We start from the raw sequence: 19,956 nt of genomic DNA on the forward strand, positions 1-19,956 counted from the left end.
CCTAAATCAGGGGTCCTCAAACTTTTTAAACAGGGGGCCAGTTCACTGTCCCTCAGACCGTTGGAGGGCCAGACTATAGTTTAAAAAAACAACTATGAACAAATTCCTATGAGTACTGCGGGCCTGGGACGAGTCGGCTGCTAAGCAGGACAGGCAGCGGCACCCGGCGGGCCGGATAAATGTCCTCGACGGGCCGCATGTGGCCCGCGGGCCATAGTTTGAGGACCCCTGCCCTAAATAGATGTCCATTCAGATCTGGCTTAGTTCTTGCAAATATCACAATTAGGAAGCCTTGAACATGTTACACATATTAACTGTGGACTGACAAATAGTATTTAAAATAAACCAACATACAATTTTTGTTGAATTAGAAACTAATATTAAAATAAAATGCAACTTCTAGATGTATCAGCCACTTGGGGAGTTCTTTTTCAGATTTGTTAAAATAAAAATCAGTCATGAGAAATCAGGAGATAGATTTTTTTTTAAGTCAGGAAATGCATCACACAAAAATTATTTATTTATTTTACCTGGTGAGTAGAACATTGTGAATAATTTATTGAAATATAAATTGATTCTTTACATGCATTAATTATAATAAACAAATTTATAGTAACTAAAATGGTAATGTACCTTGTTATGAGATTGATTGCTGAGAAAAATGAACCATGGGGTTATAATAGATCCTTCCAAATTGCCTTTGAATTTAAAATTTGCTCTTTCATTTAATGAGCTATTAATATTAACAGGTTCTGCTGACTATTGCATCATTCATTCAGGCATGGATAAACATTCCCTTTGAAGCATATATTATAAAAATTATATGTTTGGAAACTTAGTAGAAACTTTCTGTATGCAAATACAGATTGTTAACCTATATTTCTGCCACTTGTTAGAGATCGGAAAGATAAACATGATTCTAGCGTAGTATATCTTTGAACAGAATTTATAATTTCACTACCTAGGAGAAAAATTATTTTAGGCAGTCCAAAATAGACTGATTGATCATTGTATTCACTTAGCAAATATTTATTGAGTACTTTTGTTTTCTGGGTGCTAACATACACCAGTATTTGATGAAGGAGGGGGACAAAAAGCAAAAACATATATATCAGGTGGTAATAAACATTGAAGGTAAAAAAGATAACATTGGGTAAGAGGACTGTGGCATGGACTGAGGTGTTGATTTGTCTTGGTCAGGAAAGGCCTCTCTAAGGAGATGAAATTTGAGTAAATACCTGGGGGAAAGGTCTTGTAGGTAAAAGCAAGAGTAAATGCAGTATGGTCAGGTGGGGTCATGCTAGACATCTTCAAGGATGTGTGTGGGGCTGGAGCTGTGTGGTAGCAAATGAAGTAATGAGTGGCCAAGAACATAGAGCCTGTTAGTCAATATATGGACTTTGGTTTTTACTGTGAGATGGGAAGCCATTGGAGAGTCATTGTTGTTTTTATTAATATATTTTTATTGATTTCAGAGAGGAAGGGAGAGGGAGAGAGAGAGAGAAACATCAGTGATGAGAGAGAATCATTGATTGGCTGCTTCCTGCATTCCCCACACTGGGGATCAAGCCGCAACCCAGGCATGTGCCCTGACCGGGAATCGAACCATGACCTCCTGGTTCATAGGTGGATGCTCAACCACTGAGCCACCACAGCCCGGCAGGAGAGTCTTTGTTTTCTTAATCAATCAGTTTTATTGTTGTATTACTGATGTTCCCCTTTTTTTCCCCATTGACCTCACCTGTGCATGCTCCCCACCAGGCCTTCACTACACATTATTGTCTGTGTCCGTGGGTTATGCATGTAAGTTCTCTGGTTAATCTCTCCTTCACTCTCCCTGCCTTCCCTCTGAGATTCATCAGTCTGTTCCTTGCTTTTAAGTCTCTGTCTCTGGATCTATTTTGTCCATCAGTTTATTTTGTTAATTAGATTCCACATATGAGTGAGATCATGCGATACTTGTCTTTCTCTGACTGGCTTATTTCGCTTAGTATAATACTCTCCAGGTCCCTCCATACTGTCTCAAATTATAAGAGCTCCTTCTTTTATACAGATGCATAGTATTTCATGGTGTAAATGTACTACATTTTCCTTATCCACTCATCTACTGATGAGCACTTGGGCTATTTCCAGATCTTAGCTATTGTAAATAACACTGCTATGAACATAGGAGTATATCTATTCTTTGTGAATGGTGTTTTAGGATTCTTAGGATGTATTCCTAGAAGTGGGATCACTGGGTCATATGGTAGTTACATTTTTAGTTTTGTGAGGAAATTCCATACTGCTTTCCATAATGGCTGCACCAGTCTGCATTCACACCAGCAGTGTACTAGGGTTCCCTTTTCTCCACATCCTTGCCAGCATTTGTCATTTGTTGATTTGTTGATGGTAGCCATTCTGGTGGGTGTGAGGTGATATCTCATTGTCCTTTTAATTTGCATCTCTCTGATGATTAGTGACTTTGAGCATGTTTTCATATGTCTTGTGGCCATCTGTATGTCCACTTTGGAGAAATGTCTATTTAGATCCTTTGCCCATTTTTAATTGGATTATTTGTTTTCCTTTTGTTAAATTGTTTAAGTTCCTTATATATTTTGGAAATTAACTGCTTAGCAGATGTTTCATTGGCAAATATGTTCTCCCATACAGTGGGCTCCCTTTTCATTTTGTTGATGGTTTCTTTTGCTGTGCAGAAGCTTTGTTTTAGTAAGATTATTCTAGATGCTGCTTGAAAAAATTCTGGGGTAGTGGTGTGTAGCAAGTAGGAAGCAGCAAGATTAGTTACGACAGTGGTCAGCAAACTGCGGCTCGCGAGCCACATGTGGCTCTTTGGCCCCTTGAGTGTGGCTCTTCCACAAAATACCATGGCCTGGGTGAGTCTATTTTGAAGAAGTGTTAGAAGAAGTTTAAGTTTAAAAAATTTGGCTCTCAAAAGAAATTTCAATCGTTGTACTGTTGATATTTGGCCCTGTTGACTAATGAGTTTGCCAACCACTGAGTTAGGAGGCTTTGGGAACTCTTGTTAGAGGCGATAAAGGACTTAGGGTATTTTTGAAGTAGATCCAGGATATTTGATGACTAGGATTTGCAGGTGTAAGAGAAAGAGGAATCAGGTTGAGCAACCAGATAGGTAGAGTTGTTAACTGAGATAGGTGAAGACTGGTCATAACTGTTTTTGGTGCTCTTGGTGAGGAGGTGGTGGTGGTGGTGGTGGTGGGTAGATCAGAAGTTTCAATTTGAGTATTTTAAGATGGAGATGTCAATTGGACATCCAAGTGGAAAGTCAGGTAGGTAGTTGGATAAAGAATACTAGTGCAGGTCTGAGCTGGCGAGAATTTGAGTCAGCTTTTAGATGATGTTTAAAACCATGAAACTGGAGATTAAAAATGGCGGCAGAGTAAGTGGATGCTGCACAGACATGCTCCCAGGAACAAACTAAATTTACAGAATTCAGTAATTCCCAGGAATTACAACTAAAATACAGAAAAAAATCCTGAATACTCAACAGGAAACTCGCAGGAGAGAACCATGACACCTGAGGACCGAAAGTAGAGACTGCATAGAGACTGGTAGGAGGGGCAGAGACGCGAAAGGGCTGCCCCACAGACAGCAACTGAAGTCCTGGAGAGATATCTCAGCTGTGGGGGGTTGCCATTAAAACCATGAAACTGGATTGAGATCATTCAGGGCATGAGGTCAGATGAATGAGAGGTCTTATGTCTGAACCTCAAGGGTACTGCAATACCTGGTAGATGAAGGGACGTTAGCAAAGGAGACTGAGAAGGAGCAGTCATTGAGGTGGGAAGAGAACCAAATGAAAGTGGTGTCCAAGAAGGTGAGGGTGGAATGCATCTCAGGAAGAAGAGCATGGTCAACTACGCCAATTGCTGCTGAGAGGAAGGATCAGATGAGGTCTAGGGATTCCCCATTGGATCTGCAAAGGTCAGGCTATTGGTGAGTCTACAAGAGCAGGCATGACTCATGCTGGTGAGGTGCTGGTGGGGCCTGGTTCAAATGGGCTCGAGAGAGATTGGGTTGGCAAAATGTCTTTGATGCTCTAGGAAATTCTTGTACTGTGTATTATCGAATGGTAATATCTAGAATGCTCATAGGCACACATTTGTTAAGAAGATAATGTGTATTTAGTACTTTGCTTGTGGTTAGAAGGTATTCATTAAGTACAGGTGCTGCTGCTGTTTCGTTCTTTTGTCCAGTTCTATGACAGCTACTTTCATGAGGGCAAGGACCCTGTCACTATGGTCTCACTAGCAGAGCTTCTTGTGAGTGAATAAATGAATTGATTTCAGTAATTCTCACAACCATTAAGTGAAACTGGCAGGATTTCTTTGTTGTGGGGATGATGAAGCCAGGGTTTTGAGAGATTCCTTTGTCAAAAATAGATACCAAGGGCCACCCCTGGCCTCCTGACTCCAGCTGAGAACTGTTTTATCCCTCAGAAAGATCATAATTTAATTTAGGGACAAGCAAGTGAGATCTGGCTTTTAGCTTTGGGTTTAGGTTGGGGCATCGATAGCCCACCATTATTTTTATTCTTTCTGATTCTTACACTATTCTTAGTAATGGCAGAAAGGTGGTTGGTAGGATAATGGTCTCCCCAGCATGTCGTACTGTTGATATTTGGCTCTGTTGACTAATGAGTTTGCCAACCACTGGTCTAGAGCCAAATATCAACAGTACAACGATTGAAATTTCTTTTGAGAACCAAATTTTTTAAACTTAAACTTCTTCTAACACCACTTCCTCAAAATAGACTCGCCCAGGCCGTGGTATTTTGTGGAAGAGCCACACTCAAGGGGCCAAAGAGCCGCATGTGGCTCGCGAGCCGTGGTTTGCTGACCACTGCTCTAGAGGAACAGGCTCCAAGTCTTGGGCATGGAGGGCTGGTGGGATTGCTGAAAGCATCTTTCTACCTTTTGGTCAGATAGTTTATGTTTCCATCAGACAAGTTAAGGTGTGTCATGAATTCTAATTCATATTAAAGATAAATATTAGCTTTCCCCTTGATTTTGATAACCATTTATCTTAATTTTTAATGTTATTGTAGGTCAGTGGTCGGCAAACTCATTAGTCAACAGAGCCAAATATCAACAGTACAATGATTGAAATTTCTTTTGAGAGCCAAATTTTTTAAACTTAAACTTCTTCTAATGCCACTTCTTCAAAACAGACTCGCCCAGGCCGTGGTATTTTGTGGAAGAGCCACACTCAAGGGGCCAAAGAGCCGCATGTGGATCTTGAGCCATGGTTTGCCGACCACTGTTGTAGGTTTTTATTTTCGTAGAAACTTGATAAGCTGTCAGAGACTTTGATGGGGGTAGCTAGTAGGGTGCTTCTTTGCAATCTCCTCTAAAGTATAAGATAATCCCAAGAACTGTAGCATATTCCTTTTTATATAAAACTAAACAAATTATAAATAAATGTAATTTTCATGAAAATTTAGTTGGCAGGACCTCTTATTGTTAGAAGGTGATAGAGCTTCATTTCTATATATTTGTCTATAATTATAATTTATACTGTTTCAAATAGCCATCCTGTCTGTAAATTAATACATAGCTTAGATGATCTCTGAGGTTCCTTTTGGCTGATATTGTAGATTGGGCTTTTCCTATCTGGAAATCTCAAGGAGAATGTCTTAAAAAAGCTTCTTGCTAAACTCAGCCTGCTGTTACCACATACTTTTGTTTTCACTGTTCTTTATTAGGTACCCACAGTTTTGGTAGGTGAAGTCCAGAACAATGAAAAGGCATAAACCCTGCTTCTAAGGAGGGAAGAAAGGAAAAGAGGGTTATGTTGGCTTTAGTGGTGGGAATTGTCCACCTGAATGTCATATCTTGGAGATTGGTAAGGTTATTCCATGTGGCTGGAAGGAAATGAAAAGCTTATTTGCTTTTTTTTTCATTTTTGGTCCTCCTCTATATATTCTTATCGCTTTCCCAATATAAAATAAATGATGGGCTTTGAACCTGTTTATGGTGTTTGGCTTAGGGCATGAGAACCTTCACCTTATTTTTTTTCCTTCTTCACTTGAACATGAAATTCTGATACTACAGGGCAAAGGAGAAACCAGGGTTTATGAAGACTGCATATCTTGTGAATCTTAAGAAGAGCTCTTCAATTATTAGAGGCTCAATTTTTTCTCAGTTTTCCAAAGTGCTATAAGGAAAGCAGCTTTCAGAGATAAGAATCTTAGTTCAGTAAAAACAAAATTTTGAAGAGGATGTTAACAATGGCTTTAAAATATTGCTTATTTTTGTCATACACTTATTTTTTTTTAATATATATTTTTATTTCAGAGAGGAAGGGCGAGGGAGAGAGAGAGATAGAAACATCAATGATGAGAGAGAATCATTGATTGGCTGCCTCCTGCATGCCCCAGCCTGCAACCCCGGGCATGTGCCCTTGACCGGAATTGAACCTGGGACCCTTCAGTTTGCAGGACGACGCTCTATCCACTGAGCCAAACCAGCTAGGGCTGTCATATACTTATTTTGTAGTAAATATAATACATGTTTATTTTGGAAAATTTAGAAAATATTGGTAACAGCTCACGAGGGATTTTTATTTTCTGTTTTCTGTAATGATGACAGCAGCTCTGTGATATGGATTCCTATTACCACTTCCATTCTATAGATGAAGAGACTGAAGCACAGGAAGGTTACTATTATGGTGGTTATTATTCTGATCCCCTTCCCCCCATGTATGTATATAAATTTCTTCAATAAAATTTGGATCATGAAAAGCAGATTTTATGACCTATTTTTTCAACTAATACAATGTTTTGAGAACATTTTTCTTCATTATTAGTCTTTAAAAATGGATTTTAATATTTACACAATAATCTCTTGAAATTTATTTAACCCAGGATTTCTCAACCTTAACATTATTGGCCAGATAATTTTTTGTTCTGGGAGATTGTCCTGTACATTGTAGGATGTTTAGCATCATCCCTGGCCTCTACCCACTAGATGCCAATAGCACCATCTCCTCCCACTCAGATGTGATAACAAAAATGTATCTAGACATTGCCAAATAAATAAACCTCCTAGGAGCACAAAATCACCTCCTGTTGAAGACCACTTATTTAACCATATTCGTTTTATATTTTTATACAGTATTTCTCATCATAGAACTTTTTTTCTGGAAAGGCTCAAGATTGGTATAGCATATTTGGAGATATCTTGTATTGTCCATGTACATTTATTGATACCATTCTAGTTTCATATAAATGTATAATTATATATGATTTTATACAATCATATGTAGTTTTTTGAGTATTTATGTTACTTTGTTGATAATATAGTGAATAGATCTCTTAAAAATTTTGTTAGTTGTGTTTTTGAGACTCAAATTGTATGCTTTGATTGACTTACAGTATAATTTCAGTTATACTTTAAAAAAAAGTCTTATTTGTATTTGACACCAACTGTGTTTTGCTTTATGTTTTTTTTGTTCTCTATCTTTTCTAATAGTAATAAAAATAAATATTTTAATATAGGCTATGATTTATGAAGAGAGAATTATTTAAAATGTAATTTTCTAAAATTAAAATGCTCTGATATTAGATTTTGATAGCTATATTTTTATCTTAAACTTAGAAGGTTGACTACCAGTTTTGAATATTTCAGTTCTCCCTAAGGTAATTAGAATTCTATAGAGAATGTTCTAGAGGAGGAAAGACTTTATTTTATACCTTTCTATTCATGGTTGATTATTAATCTACTTTTTATTAATACTTGTTTTTTCAGTGTGGAAGTTTAAATTACATTTTTTAACAAGATTTTTTTTTTTTTGAGTATGTGAGTGTTCCCTATTATGTCTAGCTTTAAAACACTGGATAGTTATTAAAAGGATTTGTCCCTGGTCAGATGTAGTTTATGGCATGAGACCAAGGAAACCAATCAATCACCTTATTAAAGTTCCTAGAGGTTCAGCTGAGATCTTTCTCACAGGTAAAGCTGGGTGGGATAAAGGCCATCTCCATAGAGTGAGATTGTGAATTGTCTAGGAGTGCTCAACTGGTGGTATTTTTCACTAACTTGGGCTTTGTATCTTACCTCTCCTCTTTAGTCTATCTAGTGTAATTTTGTTTTGTGTGGTGGAAAAAAATAAAACAAGACAAAACTGGATTTTAATAAATAGTATCCAGAAATAAAATTTTAGGTTCTATATAGTAATACTAACAACAGAAAATGTAGTGATCCTTCTGTTAACCTCCAGAATTCATGTAACACACATTAAAAAATAAAATCCAAGTCTTCATTTGGACTGTAATGGTTTATAAAATGTACCAGTATGAAGGTATGGATAAAGTTAAAGCAGCAAGAAAAATTGGTTGTACACACCAAAAAATTTATACCCGAGTTTGAAATTATCAGGTGAAAAGGGCTGTATTCTCATTGGTATACCCATCTAAGTTAGGTGACAGGACTCCCTCCATGCAAATTTACCTTTAATGTTGGTAACAAAATAAGAGGCTTGCCTTAATTTGTTATCCCAAAAGTTTTTTGTTTTTGTGGTGTTTTTTTTTTTTTTGCTTTTAAGTTCAAAATTCAGTAAGAATGACTGTGATATGAAATTTATTTTCAGTGTTCTAGAATCCTGTACAGTGGTTTAAAGGACTTGTCTTGAATTAAAAGTGCTATACACTGAGTGAAAGTCCATGTTAGTTGAAGAATTGATTCTTTTTAAAGGAAAGCTGCAAATTTTTCTTGTATGGGTAAATGTCACTCTGCTCATATCTCTGCTTAGCTGCAGCTCAGGACTTGTACTGTTCCACTAGGTTGTCATAGAAACGCAGTTAACTGTCATCTCAACTCACACTGTTGATGGTTTTATTTGTAGATTTGCCCGATTATGAAAATTTCACAAAAAATTTTGATTCGCTTTTTATTAACACTGGATGTTTTTCCTTGGAAGTTCAAGTTGTACAGAAGCCTTTTTTGTGTTTAATTTTTTTAAAAGTGAAACTCTATATTAAATATAATCTGCTTGATTTTTAAAAAAATGTTTTTTATTTAAAATGTGATATATAGTCTGCAGCAGTAGAATAACTCTGTGAATTGTATTTTTGAATCACTTTCCATTTTCTTTGTTTACAGCAAGCAGAAAAAAAAAAAACTTAAAAATTCACCGTTAGCCTGCTTTTAACTTAACATAAAAGATACCTGTCAGAAAAGTGTGAAATGCTACATCAAGTGCCTAATATTGGAGTTTTTATTTTATTTATGGTTTTTTAAGCCTGGCAGGAATGCTCCAGTGCACTGTGTTGTGAAAGTATTTATTTTTATATATTTATGTGAAAGGAATTTTTTTAGTTTTCACTTTTAAATAAGACAGGCAAACCTTATTTACAGTAACTTTATCTAATGGTCCGTGGATGAGTGCTTTTATGCAAAATAGTCAAGAGGCTAGAATTAACTTTTCACGTTGGATGCACATTTGATGTCCAGACTTGAGCAACATGTGGCATCTTATTATAAAGACTACCATTCGGGATTCAATTTGTATTTAACACATTTACTTCAGAATGCACACATCATTTTTGCCACATTTAATGTTAACTTCGTAATGATTTCTGTTTCTTGCTTGAGAGTACATAAGTAGAAGTGTTTACTTGTTGCTTTGTGATTTTCCTTTTTCTAGGTTCTTTATGCTTGATTAATGAGCTATTTTATATTTTATTTTAATAACAGGTTACTTTTTGACATGTAACAGCTCCTTGGGTTGGGTTGATTATCATTAGTTACTTTTTAAAAAAAGTATTGGTCTTTTAGATAACTGTGCTTATTATATGTCCATTTGTTGCTATTAGTTCTTAAAGTTATTCTTGAAAAATTAATAGTAGTTAACATTGTCTTTGATTTTAACACTGTAACTAAATAAACAACTAATAGTCTGTGTATACTTGGAGAAGAAAATTTGACAGCTCATCATATACGTGGAATACTGATTACTTAAAACCAGGTTTATTGCTTTTAAAATATAATTACTACTCTGTAGCTAGACTACACGATGGCCTCCGATGATCCTCACCTCGTATTATTCCTGCGCTGTGTCCTCCCTTCCCACTCTGAATCATGACTGACCTGTATGATCAATAAAATACTGCTGAAGTGTCAGTGTACGACCTCTGAGGCGAGGTCACATGCACCATTGAAGCTTCCAGTTTGCTTTCTCTTGGATCACTTACTCTGGGGGAAGTCACCTGTCATGTTCCAAGGAGAGGTCCATGAGACAAGGAACTGTAAAGCCTCCTGCCAACAGCTAGCACCAGCCTGCCAACCGTTTGAGTGAGTCATCATGGAAGCAGATAGTCTCATCCCATTTTAACCTTCAGATGGTTGCAACCCAAGCTGACATCTTCCCTGCAGTCCATGAGTAGATTATTTTTGTGAACTTCTGTTTTGGCCAGCTTTATCCTATCACAAGTATTGATATATGCACATTGTTTGGTTTCTCATTACATACCAATGCAATAAAGTAAAATATTTTTTGAATCACTGTAGTAATTTTTATAACTATCCTTGATTTATTAATTAATGGCCAATATAGTCATTAGAGATTTCGTAACTTAACTATGAGGATTAAGGATATCTCATGATGCTGTTTCAACACTGAGGTTAAACATATAAAGTTAGTAATAATGCATATAAAATGATTAAGAAATTTATTTTGTTACTATTTTGTTAATCCTCACCTGAGGGATGGAGATATATATATATATATGTGTGTGTGTATATATATATATATATATATATATATATATATATATATATATTTTATTGATTTTTAGAGAGGAAGGAAGAGAAATAGAGAGAGAGAAACACCAGTGAGAGAGAAACATTGATGAGCTGCCTCCTGTGTGCCCCTACTGGGGATTGAGCCTACAACCTGGGCATGTGCCTTGACTGGGAATCGAACTGGTGACCTCTTAGTTCATGGGTTGACACTCAACCACTAAGCCACCAGCCACGGCTGGTTAAGAAATTTTAATGCATATGTAGGTTTATTTATATATGAGGAAACAAATATTTTCTAACATAAACTAAATAAATGATTGTTCATGGATTACCAGTTATTTAAAAGAAACGTTAATATATTTTTTATCTGAAGGGGAAGAATACATTTTGCTTTATATAAAATTTACAATTTTCTTTTACTTTGATTTAGTTTTTGTGATTATGTTATCTAATTAAGATATTCTCAAATCTGACAAAAATATTAATACTCTTGAAATATAATAATGTCCTTTAGAGGTTTGTTATATTCCTATCTTACTGCTGTGAGTCTTTGTGACCAGGAGGTCATAATGACAAGTATTTTGCCAACTCACTTTCTTTGACATATGTCTGCATAGTGGATCAGACAGTTTTGTATTTAATATGCCACAGTTGATTACTATTAACTGTAAGTGTGTGTAATCCTGTTTTCAACTTCTGAAGTTATTCTACCAGTGCGGTTGTAGCAGTTGATACACCTAGTTGGAAAAGTGAAACATGAAGATCTTACCTTGAGCTATGGTTGTAGTTATTGATAATCACTGAGGGAACCATCTCTGGGTCCCCCTTAAGAAATAGGTTTTGAGTCTTGGACAGATAAATCCATGGCAACTGTCATTTTCTCTGCTTTCTGTGCAGGAAGAAGAGAGTGAAGAGGAACCCAAACTTAAGTATGAAAGGCTTTCCAATGGGGTAACTGAAATCCTTCAGAAGGATGCTGCTAGCTGCATGACAGTCCATGACAAGGTAAGGTAGCCCTTGTAGGTGATTCTTGTGTAAGTCATTCTATTGTAAGTTTGCTTATACTTTGGCGTCCTGATGCTTTTAGTGGTGATTTTTCACTGTAATTGTGTCTTCTGTCACTCTTCCTCTCTTCTTCCTCACCACAAAAAATCAAAACAATGACCAAAGAAATTATATATATGTATTTGTACACACACACAGAGCACACTGTAAGGATGTATCAAGTAGAATTTAGACAAGGATGGATGTACAAGATTTACAATAGGTGGTTCTTGGAAAGACTATCACTTAATTCCTCAAATCATAAGTAGTAGAATAGAAAAGTATTAAGATTAGAAATAGTGTGGAGCTCAGTGCTTTCTTAAGAGTGGAAGGGATTATGTTGGAGGTATTAGGAATCAGTAGAATGACCCCACATTGTTACATATATATTATATGAATGAATTAATCTATTCCACATCTGAGTCTTTGCTGAAACAAAGCCCCCACCAACTTTCTGAGTCCAGGTTAAGTACTGTACAGCACCCTTAGCCCATTCTTGAACCAAAACAAAATATGTCATAATTGGAGTATTGGAAGCCAGGCAGTTTCAACTATTGCCCTGTGAGCCCCACGAGTGAGCCTTTGTCCTCTACAAAAGGCAGACTCGCCTACTTTGATCCAGTTCCTGGTTTTATCTGTGTTACCATCAGTGTTGCTCATCCTCCTCCTTGCCCCACCCAGTTCCTTTGTACTTCAAATTTCATTCCATTGTAAGCAGATTCCTGTATTCACTCAACCTGTCACTAGAACATTTGCTATCTCTGGTTTTACCAGAGATACCCTTCTTGAGGCGCCTGCCTTTCAGCTGCACCACCATCTCCCCTCTCCCCTCCCCCCTTCCCCCTGCCCCCATTGCTGCCGTCTCCCAACTTCCTTGTCACTTTCCTTTATTCACTGAAGACTGGCCTTGCAGTTCTTCAACCTAATTTAATTACTCTTCTGCCCAGTTTCATCTCCCGCCATTAAGGCCACACTCCGGATGGTGTCAGGACCTGGAACCTGAGGATCTTTAAATATACTGTTTGTCAGGCTTCTGTGTTAACTTTTCTAATCCTGTTCTGTGACTTTATAGAGCCCTGATCTCTAATCCATTCTTTTTTAAAATTTTCTATCAAATTTTCTATCAGAATTTTCTATCCTAACTTCACCAGCATCTTCAGTTCTTTGATACCTCTGTCCTTTGTTGTATCCCTCAGCCACTAAAAATGCTGTTATTTATTTGTTCTTCATCAGTTTCTTTAGTCCTCAACCCTCCTTCTCAGTCACTATCCCTTCACTTTTAGAGGATGATGTCATTTCTATTTAATTAAGAAAATTGAAACTATCAGGCATGATCAACCTCAGTTCCTGACCCCTTACCCAACTCACCTGAATCCATACCCATCTTTCTTTTCTTCTTCCTGTTCAAGGGCCTTTTAGTCTACTTTTGTTCTTCATCTCACCTCATTTTCTACCTTCTCTCCTAGTGATACATGCTATGTCATGGAACAGAACTAACTCTAGCCCCACATAATCACTAATCTACTTTTTCTTTCTATAGATTTGCCTGTATTGGATATTTCATATAAATGGACTCATACAGTTTGGTCTCTTGTGTCTGGCTTCTTTCACTTAGCGTAATGTTTTTGAGATTCCTTGTGATATAGCATGTATCAGTACTTCATTCCTTTTTAGTGCTGAATAGTATTCCATTGTATAAACATACCGCATTTTGTCTATCCATTAACCAGACGATGGACATTTTGCTGCTTTTAAAACTGTGGATTTCGCCTTCTCAAAACTTCTTTATCATGACACCATTCTGTTTTATGTTCTTGATCTTTCTGTTACTCCCTCTGGTTCTTTCACTTACTTTTACCTCCACCTTTCTCCCCTACATGTTGGTTTTCCCAATATTTGGTCCATTGTCTACATTTCTTCTAATTTTGTGATTTTCAGTTGCATGATTTCTATGACCACCAACGCTGCCTCTTCCAGAATATTATACTTATTTATCCATCTCTATCTTTTGTTCTCTTTGACCTGAAACTCAGCATGTTCATAATGAACTCATCTTTTCCCTCTAATCTTGCATCTATTTTTTGTTCTCTATCTCATTTGGTGGCATCAGCATCTCCTCTGTCATGTAAGCCAAAGCTGACCCTTCTCCTCTAACACCCAGTCATTCCCTAAGTCAGCCGTGGGCAAACTGCGGGCCGGATCCGGCTGTTCTATCCGGTTCTCTTGCTCTCCCCTCCGCTCCTTTACTTTGAATTTATATTAGTTCACACAAACACTCCATCCATGCTTTTGTTCCGGCCCTCCGGTCCAGTTTAAGAACCCATTGTGGCCCTCGGGTCAAAAAGTTTGCCCAACCCTGCTAAGTCATGGTGCTCTTCTTACCACCTTGCCTAGCTGAGGTCCTCATCTTCCGCCTGTACTTATGTGTCTAATCTTTCTACTTTTAACCCATTTGCCACCTGATTGCCAAAATGATCTGTTGAAAGTACATATTTTGAAACCTTGCATAATTTTCATTATATACTAAATAGAGTCAAAGTTTCTTAATGTGGTATGTAAGACTCTGTGATCTTGCCCTCTGTGTAACTGGCCTTGTGTCTTACTACTTTCTGTCATAAAGTGTGGTGCTCTGACAGTCGTGCTTGGCTGTTGTTTTTGTTGTTGTTGTTGTTGTTTTTAATTTTTATTGATTTTAGAGAGGAAGGGAGAAGGAGAGAGAGAGAGAGATAGAAACATCAACGATGGAAGAGAATCATTGATGGACTGCCTCTTGCAGAGACACCCCACTGGGGATTGAGCCCACAACCTGGGCATGTGCCCTTGCCTGGAATCAAACCTGGGACCCTTCAATCCACAGGCTGATGCTCTATCCACTGAGCCAAACCAGCTAGGGCGTGCTTGGCTGTTTTCACTCATAACATCTCTTGCCTGGATTTCACCCCGTCTCAGCTGCTTGAATTCACTCTCATCCTGAGTCCTTTGTTTTTAGTTTAGGCATTGTTTATTTCTCCTTGGAACTAATGCACACACTGTGAACCAGTCTATTTTCCTTCAACGATTTGCGTTCATTCTAGTCCATTCCTAACAGTTCTTTCTTCTTCTAGAAACTCACATCTGATCGTATAATCCTTCCTAGAATTCTTCATTGGCTCCCTGATGTCTTCATGATTTGGACACACATACTCCCTTCCTTTAACTTTTCTACCTTCCATCTCTCCATAAATATCAATGCCTTCTATTAACCAATCTTTCCTGCCCAATTGCCAGTCTCCTCCCCTGGGCATGAACCAGGTGCTTCTGTCATGTAAAACTGTGTGTAATTTCTTGGCTTTTTCTGCTTTTTTTGCTCTGTGCCTTTGAGCAAGTTGTATTCACTCTGCCTAAAATGGTCTTTACCACAAGTCTGCCTCATTTAACTCAGAGCCTATATTGTTCAACTCTTTCAAAGTTCAAAGTTCAGCACAGCTGACACCTTTGATGTTTCATAAAGTTCTTAGAGATATTCCATTTTAAATAACCTTCTTAAATTTAATTATAATTATTCATATTTTTATATCTTTCTCCCTCATTGTAGTGTCATTCCTTTAAGTCACACTTGCTTATTGTCTAAGCCAGTGGTTCTCAACCTTTCTAATGCCGTGACCCTTTAATACAGTTCCTCATGTTGTGGTGACCCCCAACCATAAAATTATTTTTGTTGCTACTTCATAACTGTAATTTTGCTACTGTTAATTAATGAATCGTAATGTAAATCTCTGTGTTTTCCGATGATCTTAGGCGACCCTGCTAGCGGTTCTCAACCTGTAGAGCCTAAGACCATCGGAAAACACAGATATTTACATTACGATTCATTAACAGTAGCAAAATTACAGTTATGAAGTAGCAACGAAAATAATTTTATGGTTGGGGGTCACCACAACATGAGGAACTGTATTAAAGGGTCACGGCATTAGAAAGGTTGAGAACCACTGGATATTGTAGGTGCTTTTGTGTTTTGTGCATTGAATGAACCATTGAATGGATGAAATGGAGAACAAAGTTTACCTGCTCGGACATCACACTTTATCAACACTATACTTAAACCAACTTGGTCAAGGAGCCTGACAGTTGGAACTATAATCTGTGCTAACTTTTAGAGCATACACTCTTGATCTGAGGCTCATGTTTCTTTTTATGAGATTTCTGGTGCCGGGGAGAGTATTTTAACTCTTAATTCTGTACCTAGCTCTGCCATTCATTGACTGTTTCCAGGGAAGACACATGAACACCCTGACTTCCTCTCGTGTAATTGAAGGCACTCTCTGCTTTGATACTAAAAATGCTATGTAAAACAGATAATATACAGCTGACCACATTTGAAATGTTTCCTCTGTGGTCCAAAGGACTGCATGTCACTTCTACTCATTTACGTACAAAAAGCCCAGCCACCCTCACCAGTTTGGCTCACTGGACAGAGTGTCGGCCTGCAGACTAAGGTCTTGGGTTTGATTCTGGTCTAGGGCATATGCCTGAGTTGCCGGCTCGATCCCTAGTAGGGGGCATGCAGGAGGCAGGCAATCAATGATTCTCTCTCATCATTGATGTTTCCATCTCTCTCTCTCCCTCCCTTCCTCTCTGAAATCAATAAAAATATATTTAAAAAGAAAACCAAAACAACAGCAACAAAAAGCCCAGTAAAAGCAGTTATGTTAGGAGAGTGTTCAAAAGGATTGGGTGCACAATCTGATACTTTATAAAATGAATCAAGTTTCTTTAATTAAACCTGGAAGGGGCTAATAAAACTATATTCATTCTTTGCTCATCCTGGATTGGAGGTGCTGTCAGAATAAAAAAAAAAATTTTCAATAGCTACAAATTTTAATGACTGGAAAGATAGTCACGTTTAAAGGACTTGTATTTACATTTGTGATTTGTGGCCAATTTTGCCTTTTTGTGTGTGCTGTATTTTAAGTAAGTCAAAAGCATTAGCAAATGTAAGTATGACTCATCAATAATTTTCATAGTTAAATAAATTTTTGAAGACCTCTCCAATTGGCTTATCAAACTTGGATTTTATTAAGCACATAAAGTTATTTCTAAAAGAGAACAGCAGTAATTTATCTAATTTAAATGATTAAATGTTTTTGTAAACAAAAGTAGCTTATCATGAAAACCACTCCTCCCCCTCCTCCCCAATATTCTAAAGTAACTATAGTTTTAGATTAAACTATAAAATCAAAATAGTTATTTTATGTTTCAGATCTTAAATATTAAATGGATTAAACTAGTAATTAATAAAATAAGAAAAAGGGAAGGGATTAATGTTTGGATAAAGTACCCTACATAGAACCTTTAAAACTAATAAAATAAAATATAATTGGAAGTTCAAATATGGCCTTCACAGAGATGTCAGAGAATGACCTAGTAGTAAAGCGTTTTAAGGCTCCAACCCACCTTAGTTTTCTAATAAACTAAATACAGTATTTATGAGGAAGTCAGTACTTCAGAGTACTTGGGGTATAGTGAGGTGGAATACTATTTGGTTTTAGTTAGTATTGTATGGGTTTTTTAATTCAAATATGGTGAGTGTCACTGTAGAGAAAAATATTGCAACCATCTGAGTCCTCTGTTTCAGATTAGAATGTTCTTTTGTTTTGGAGAAAATATCCTGGTTTTGTTTATATATGCCACTAATTTCCCCCCAGAATTACCTCTTGGCCCTTCCCTTTCCAGGGCCCAGGCATCCTTTTTTCACCAGGCTTGCTGTCTGCCCTGGATGAGTAATCGGCATGGCACCTGGTGCATTCAGGCAGGCCTGTGCAGTGGAATCGTCATACCTAGTTATGTCTGCACATCTGATGTTTTATTAACCAGTATTGATTTTTTTACCCAGGGGACTTTTTTCTTCTTTAAAAAAGGCAACCTTGCAGGAGTGAAAGGCATTGCTGGGGATGAATTTCTAATGAACCCCTTCTTTTCCCTTTTTGTGACTCCTCTTTAAGGTAGCTTCATATTTTAAGTGCCTGAACTGAAATTATGTTTTAAGCAATTCCATTTTGATAAATCTTTTTAAATCTTGACTTTCTATAAGGTTATTTTTAAAAGATTGTGCTGCTTGACTGAAATGCTTAGTAGTGCCTATAAATTTGAGCATTTCATTATAGGTTGCAATGAAGCATGCTTACATGCAATGAAATAGAGAATTTGGAACTATTTGAGTAGTATGTAAAGAAATAAAAAGGAAGAAAAATCTCATGTCATATCAGGTAGTCCTAAAGTTTCTTCTGGTTTATTTAGGTTAGTGCAGATTAAAGGAATAGTGGGAGTTATGAACTAGTTTCATATCATAAGATGAATATGTAGCTCAGCAGTTATTTTGTGACAGAAAAAGATTTTTTTGTATTAGAATATAAACATTTACACTCAGTATTATACATTAACTTTTATAGAGGTATTCTAATGCTAACTGATAGTATAAGTACATCTGAGATTTTTCATCTCTAGATATGGCATGGATTTTTCTTTCTAAAATAATAGTACTTTGTTGTTTGTGTGTATATAGGTTGGATTTAAATGATAGCACAAATTTACACATTTGCCATAAATTGAGGCGAGTTGCTTAATAATCCCCTTCTGACTTTGAGTTCAACCTTAGGTTGGTCATGCTTTCATAGCTGCATTTTAATTTGCTGCCTCAGTCCATCAGGCATTGTGTACAGACCACATACACACCATTAGTTGTCAGTAGATGAGGGTCCTCATGAGTCATTCTGACAGCTGGCTTGCACTATCACAATAAAGTAGGCTCTGTCCTGTTATTTCCCTGAAGCTGGAAATAGACCGTCTCCGAGGACTGGATATCTTCTAAGGCATTACAGATCACTTATGCATTAAGAGTCTTGAGTTTGAAAATGGTTTTATTAGTAATTGTGTTTTAATGGTACATTAATAAACTGACCTCTTTGTTCTTCTTACAGTTTTTGGCACTGGGCACACATTATGGCAAGGTTTATTTACTTGATGTCCAGGGGAACATCACTCAGAAGTTTGATGTGGTACGTGTACAGTATAAAATAATGTATGAGCTAAATATCATGCAAAAACTTGTGTTTCAGAATATTAGCAGTTTGTTTTAATAGCATAAAAGATATTTATCTATTAAATTAGAGTGCTAAGAGCATATATTATATGTATATTTAGGTATGTACTTTTATAACTGAATGTTATAGTATATGCTGAAAATTTTAAAGGTAAACTTATAAAGAAAAAGGTCTGTTTATATGTATACATTATAAATTTTGACTGGATTATCTTTTACATACAAATTCCATTTAAAATGTTCTTTTATAAATGTATTTAATTGCATTTCTTTACTTAATAATAGTCATCCATTTTAATTTAAGTGGAGCATTTAAAATACTTCTATATGTATTCTTTTAAAATTATAATACTATACAATGTCTAGGTGAAATGTTATTAAAAGAAAAACCTTTTATTAATAACTAGGGGCCCAGTGCACAAATTCATGCACCTTGGAAGGAATTGTGGGCCGTGAGGCTGTGGTGGGCACAGGAATGGGTCTTGGCCCATCCTTTGCGCCCCCGCCTGGCCCCTCCTTCCATGGCCCCTGGTTCCCTGCCTGCTGGCAGCCCCACTCCCACCGCTGCCGCCACTCCTATGTGCTGACGGCACTGGCCCCGATTGCACCCGCTGACAGTGCAGAATGGTTGGGGCCGGTGCCAGCAGTGGGTGCAAGCAGCGGCTGCTGCCCGGATCGCCCCTCAGGAGCAGGGGGAGGTGGAGAAGCCCTGAGGTTGATCGGGGCTGGCAGCTGCTGCTGGCATCCACTGACGGCGCTGAGTGATCGGGGCCGGCGTCAGGCGCTGGCAGTGGGTGTGAGTGGGGCCAGTGCCGGCAGTAGGTGCAAGCACCAGGCAGGACCGTGGCTCAGGGGAGCAAAGAATTTTCAGTAACCAGCAGAGGTTCGCCCCGATGACAGCAACTGGTGCCTGCCTTGGTCTGGTGCCCCCACTCACCTGCTCTACCATCCTGCCACGGCCAATGCCCGCCATGTTCCGCACTCTGCCGCCTATTGCTGACGCCCGCCATGTTCCATGCGCACCCCTGGTGGTCAGTGCACATCATAGCAACCAGTTGTTTGGTTGTTTAG

At 37.6% G+C, this 19,956-nt stretch overlaps 1 protein-coding gene across 2 annotated transcripts in view; it reads left to right on the forward strand.

Annotated features, from left to right (window-relative positions):
* The window catches only part of VPS41 (VPS41 subunit of HOPS complex), a 141,749-nt gene that overhangs the window by 16,996 nt on the left and 104,797 nt on the right, over positions 1 to 19,956 (forward strand). For both annotated transcript variants that reach the window (XM_080665764.1, XM_080665765.1), the window contains exons 3-4: positions 11,661 to 11,768; positions 18,764 to 18,841. In XM_080665764.1, the coding sequence (XP_080521890.1) occupies positions 11,661 to 11,768; positions 18,764 to 18,841 (186 nt within the window). The remainder of the gene's footprint in view (positions 1 to 11,660; positions 11,769 to 18,763; positions 18,842 to 19,956) is intronic.

This window comes from Plecotus auritus (assembly GCF_963455305.1).
Source record: "Plecotus auritus genome assembly, chromosome: 4".
Taxonomy (NCBI): Eukaryota; Metazoa; Chordata; class Mammalia; order Chiroptera; family Vespertilionidae; genus Plecotus; species Plecotus auritus.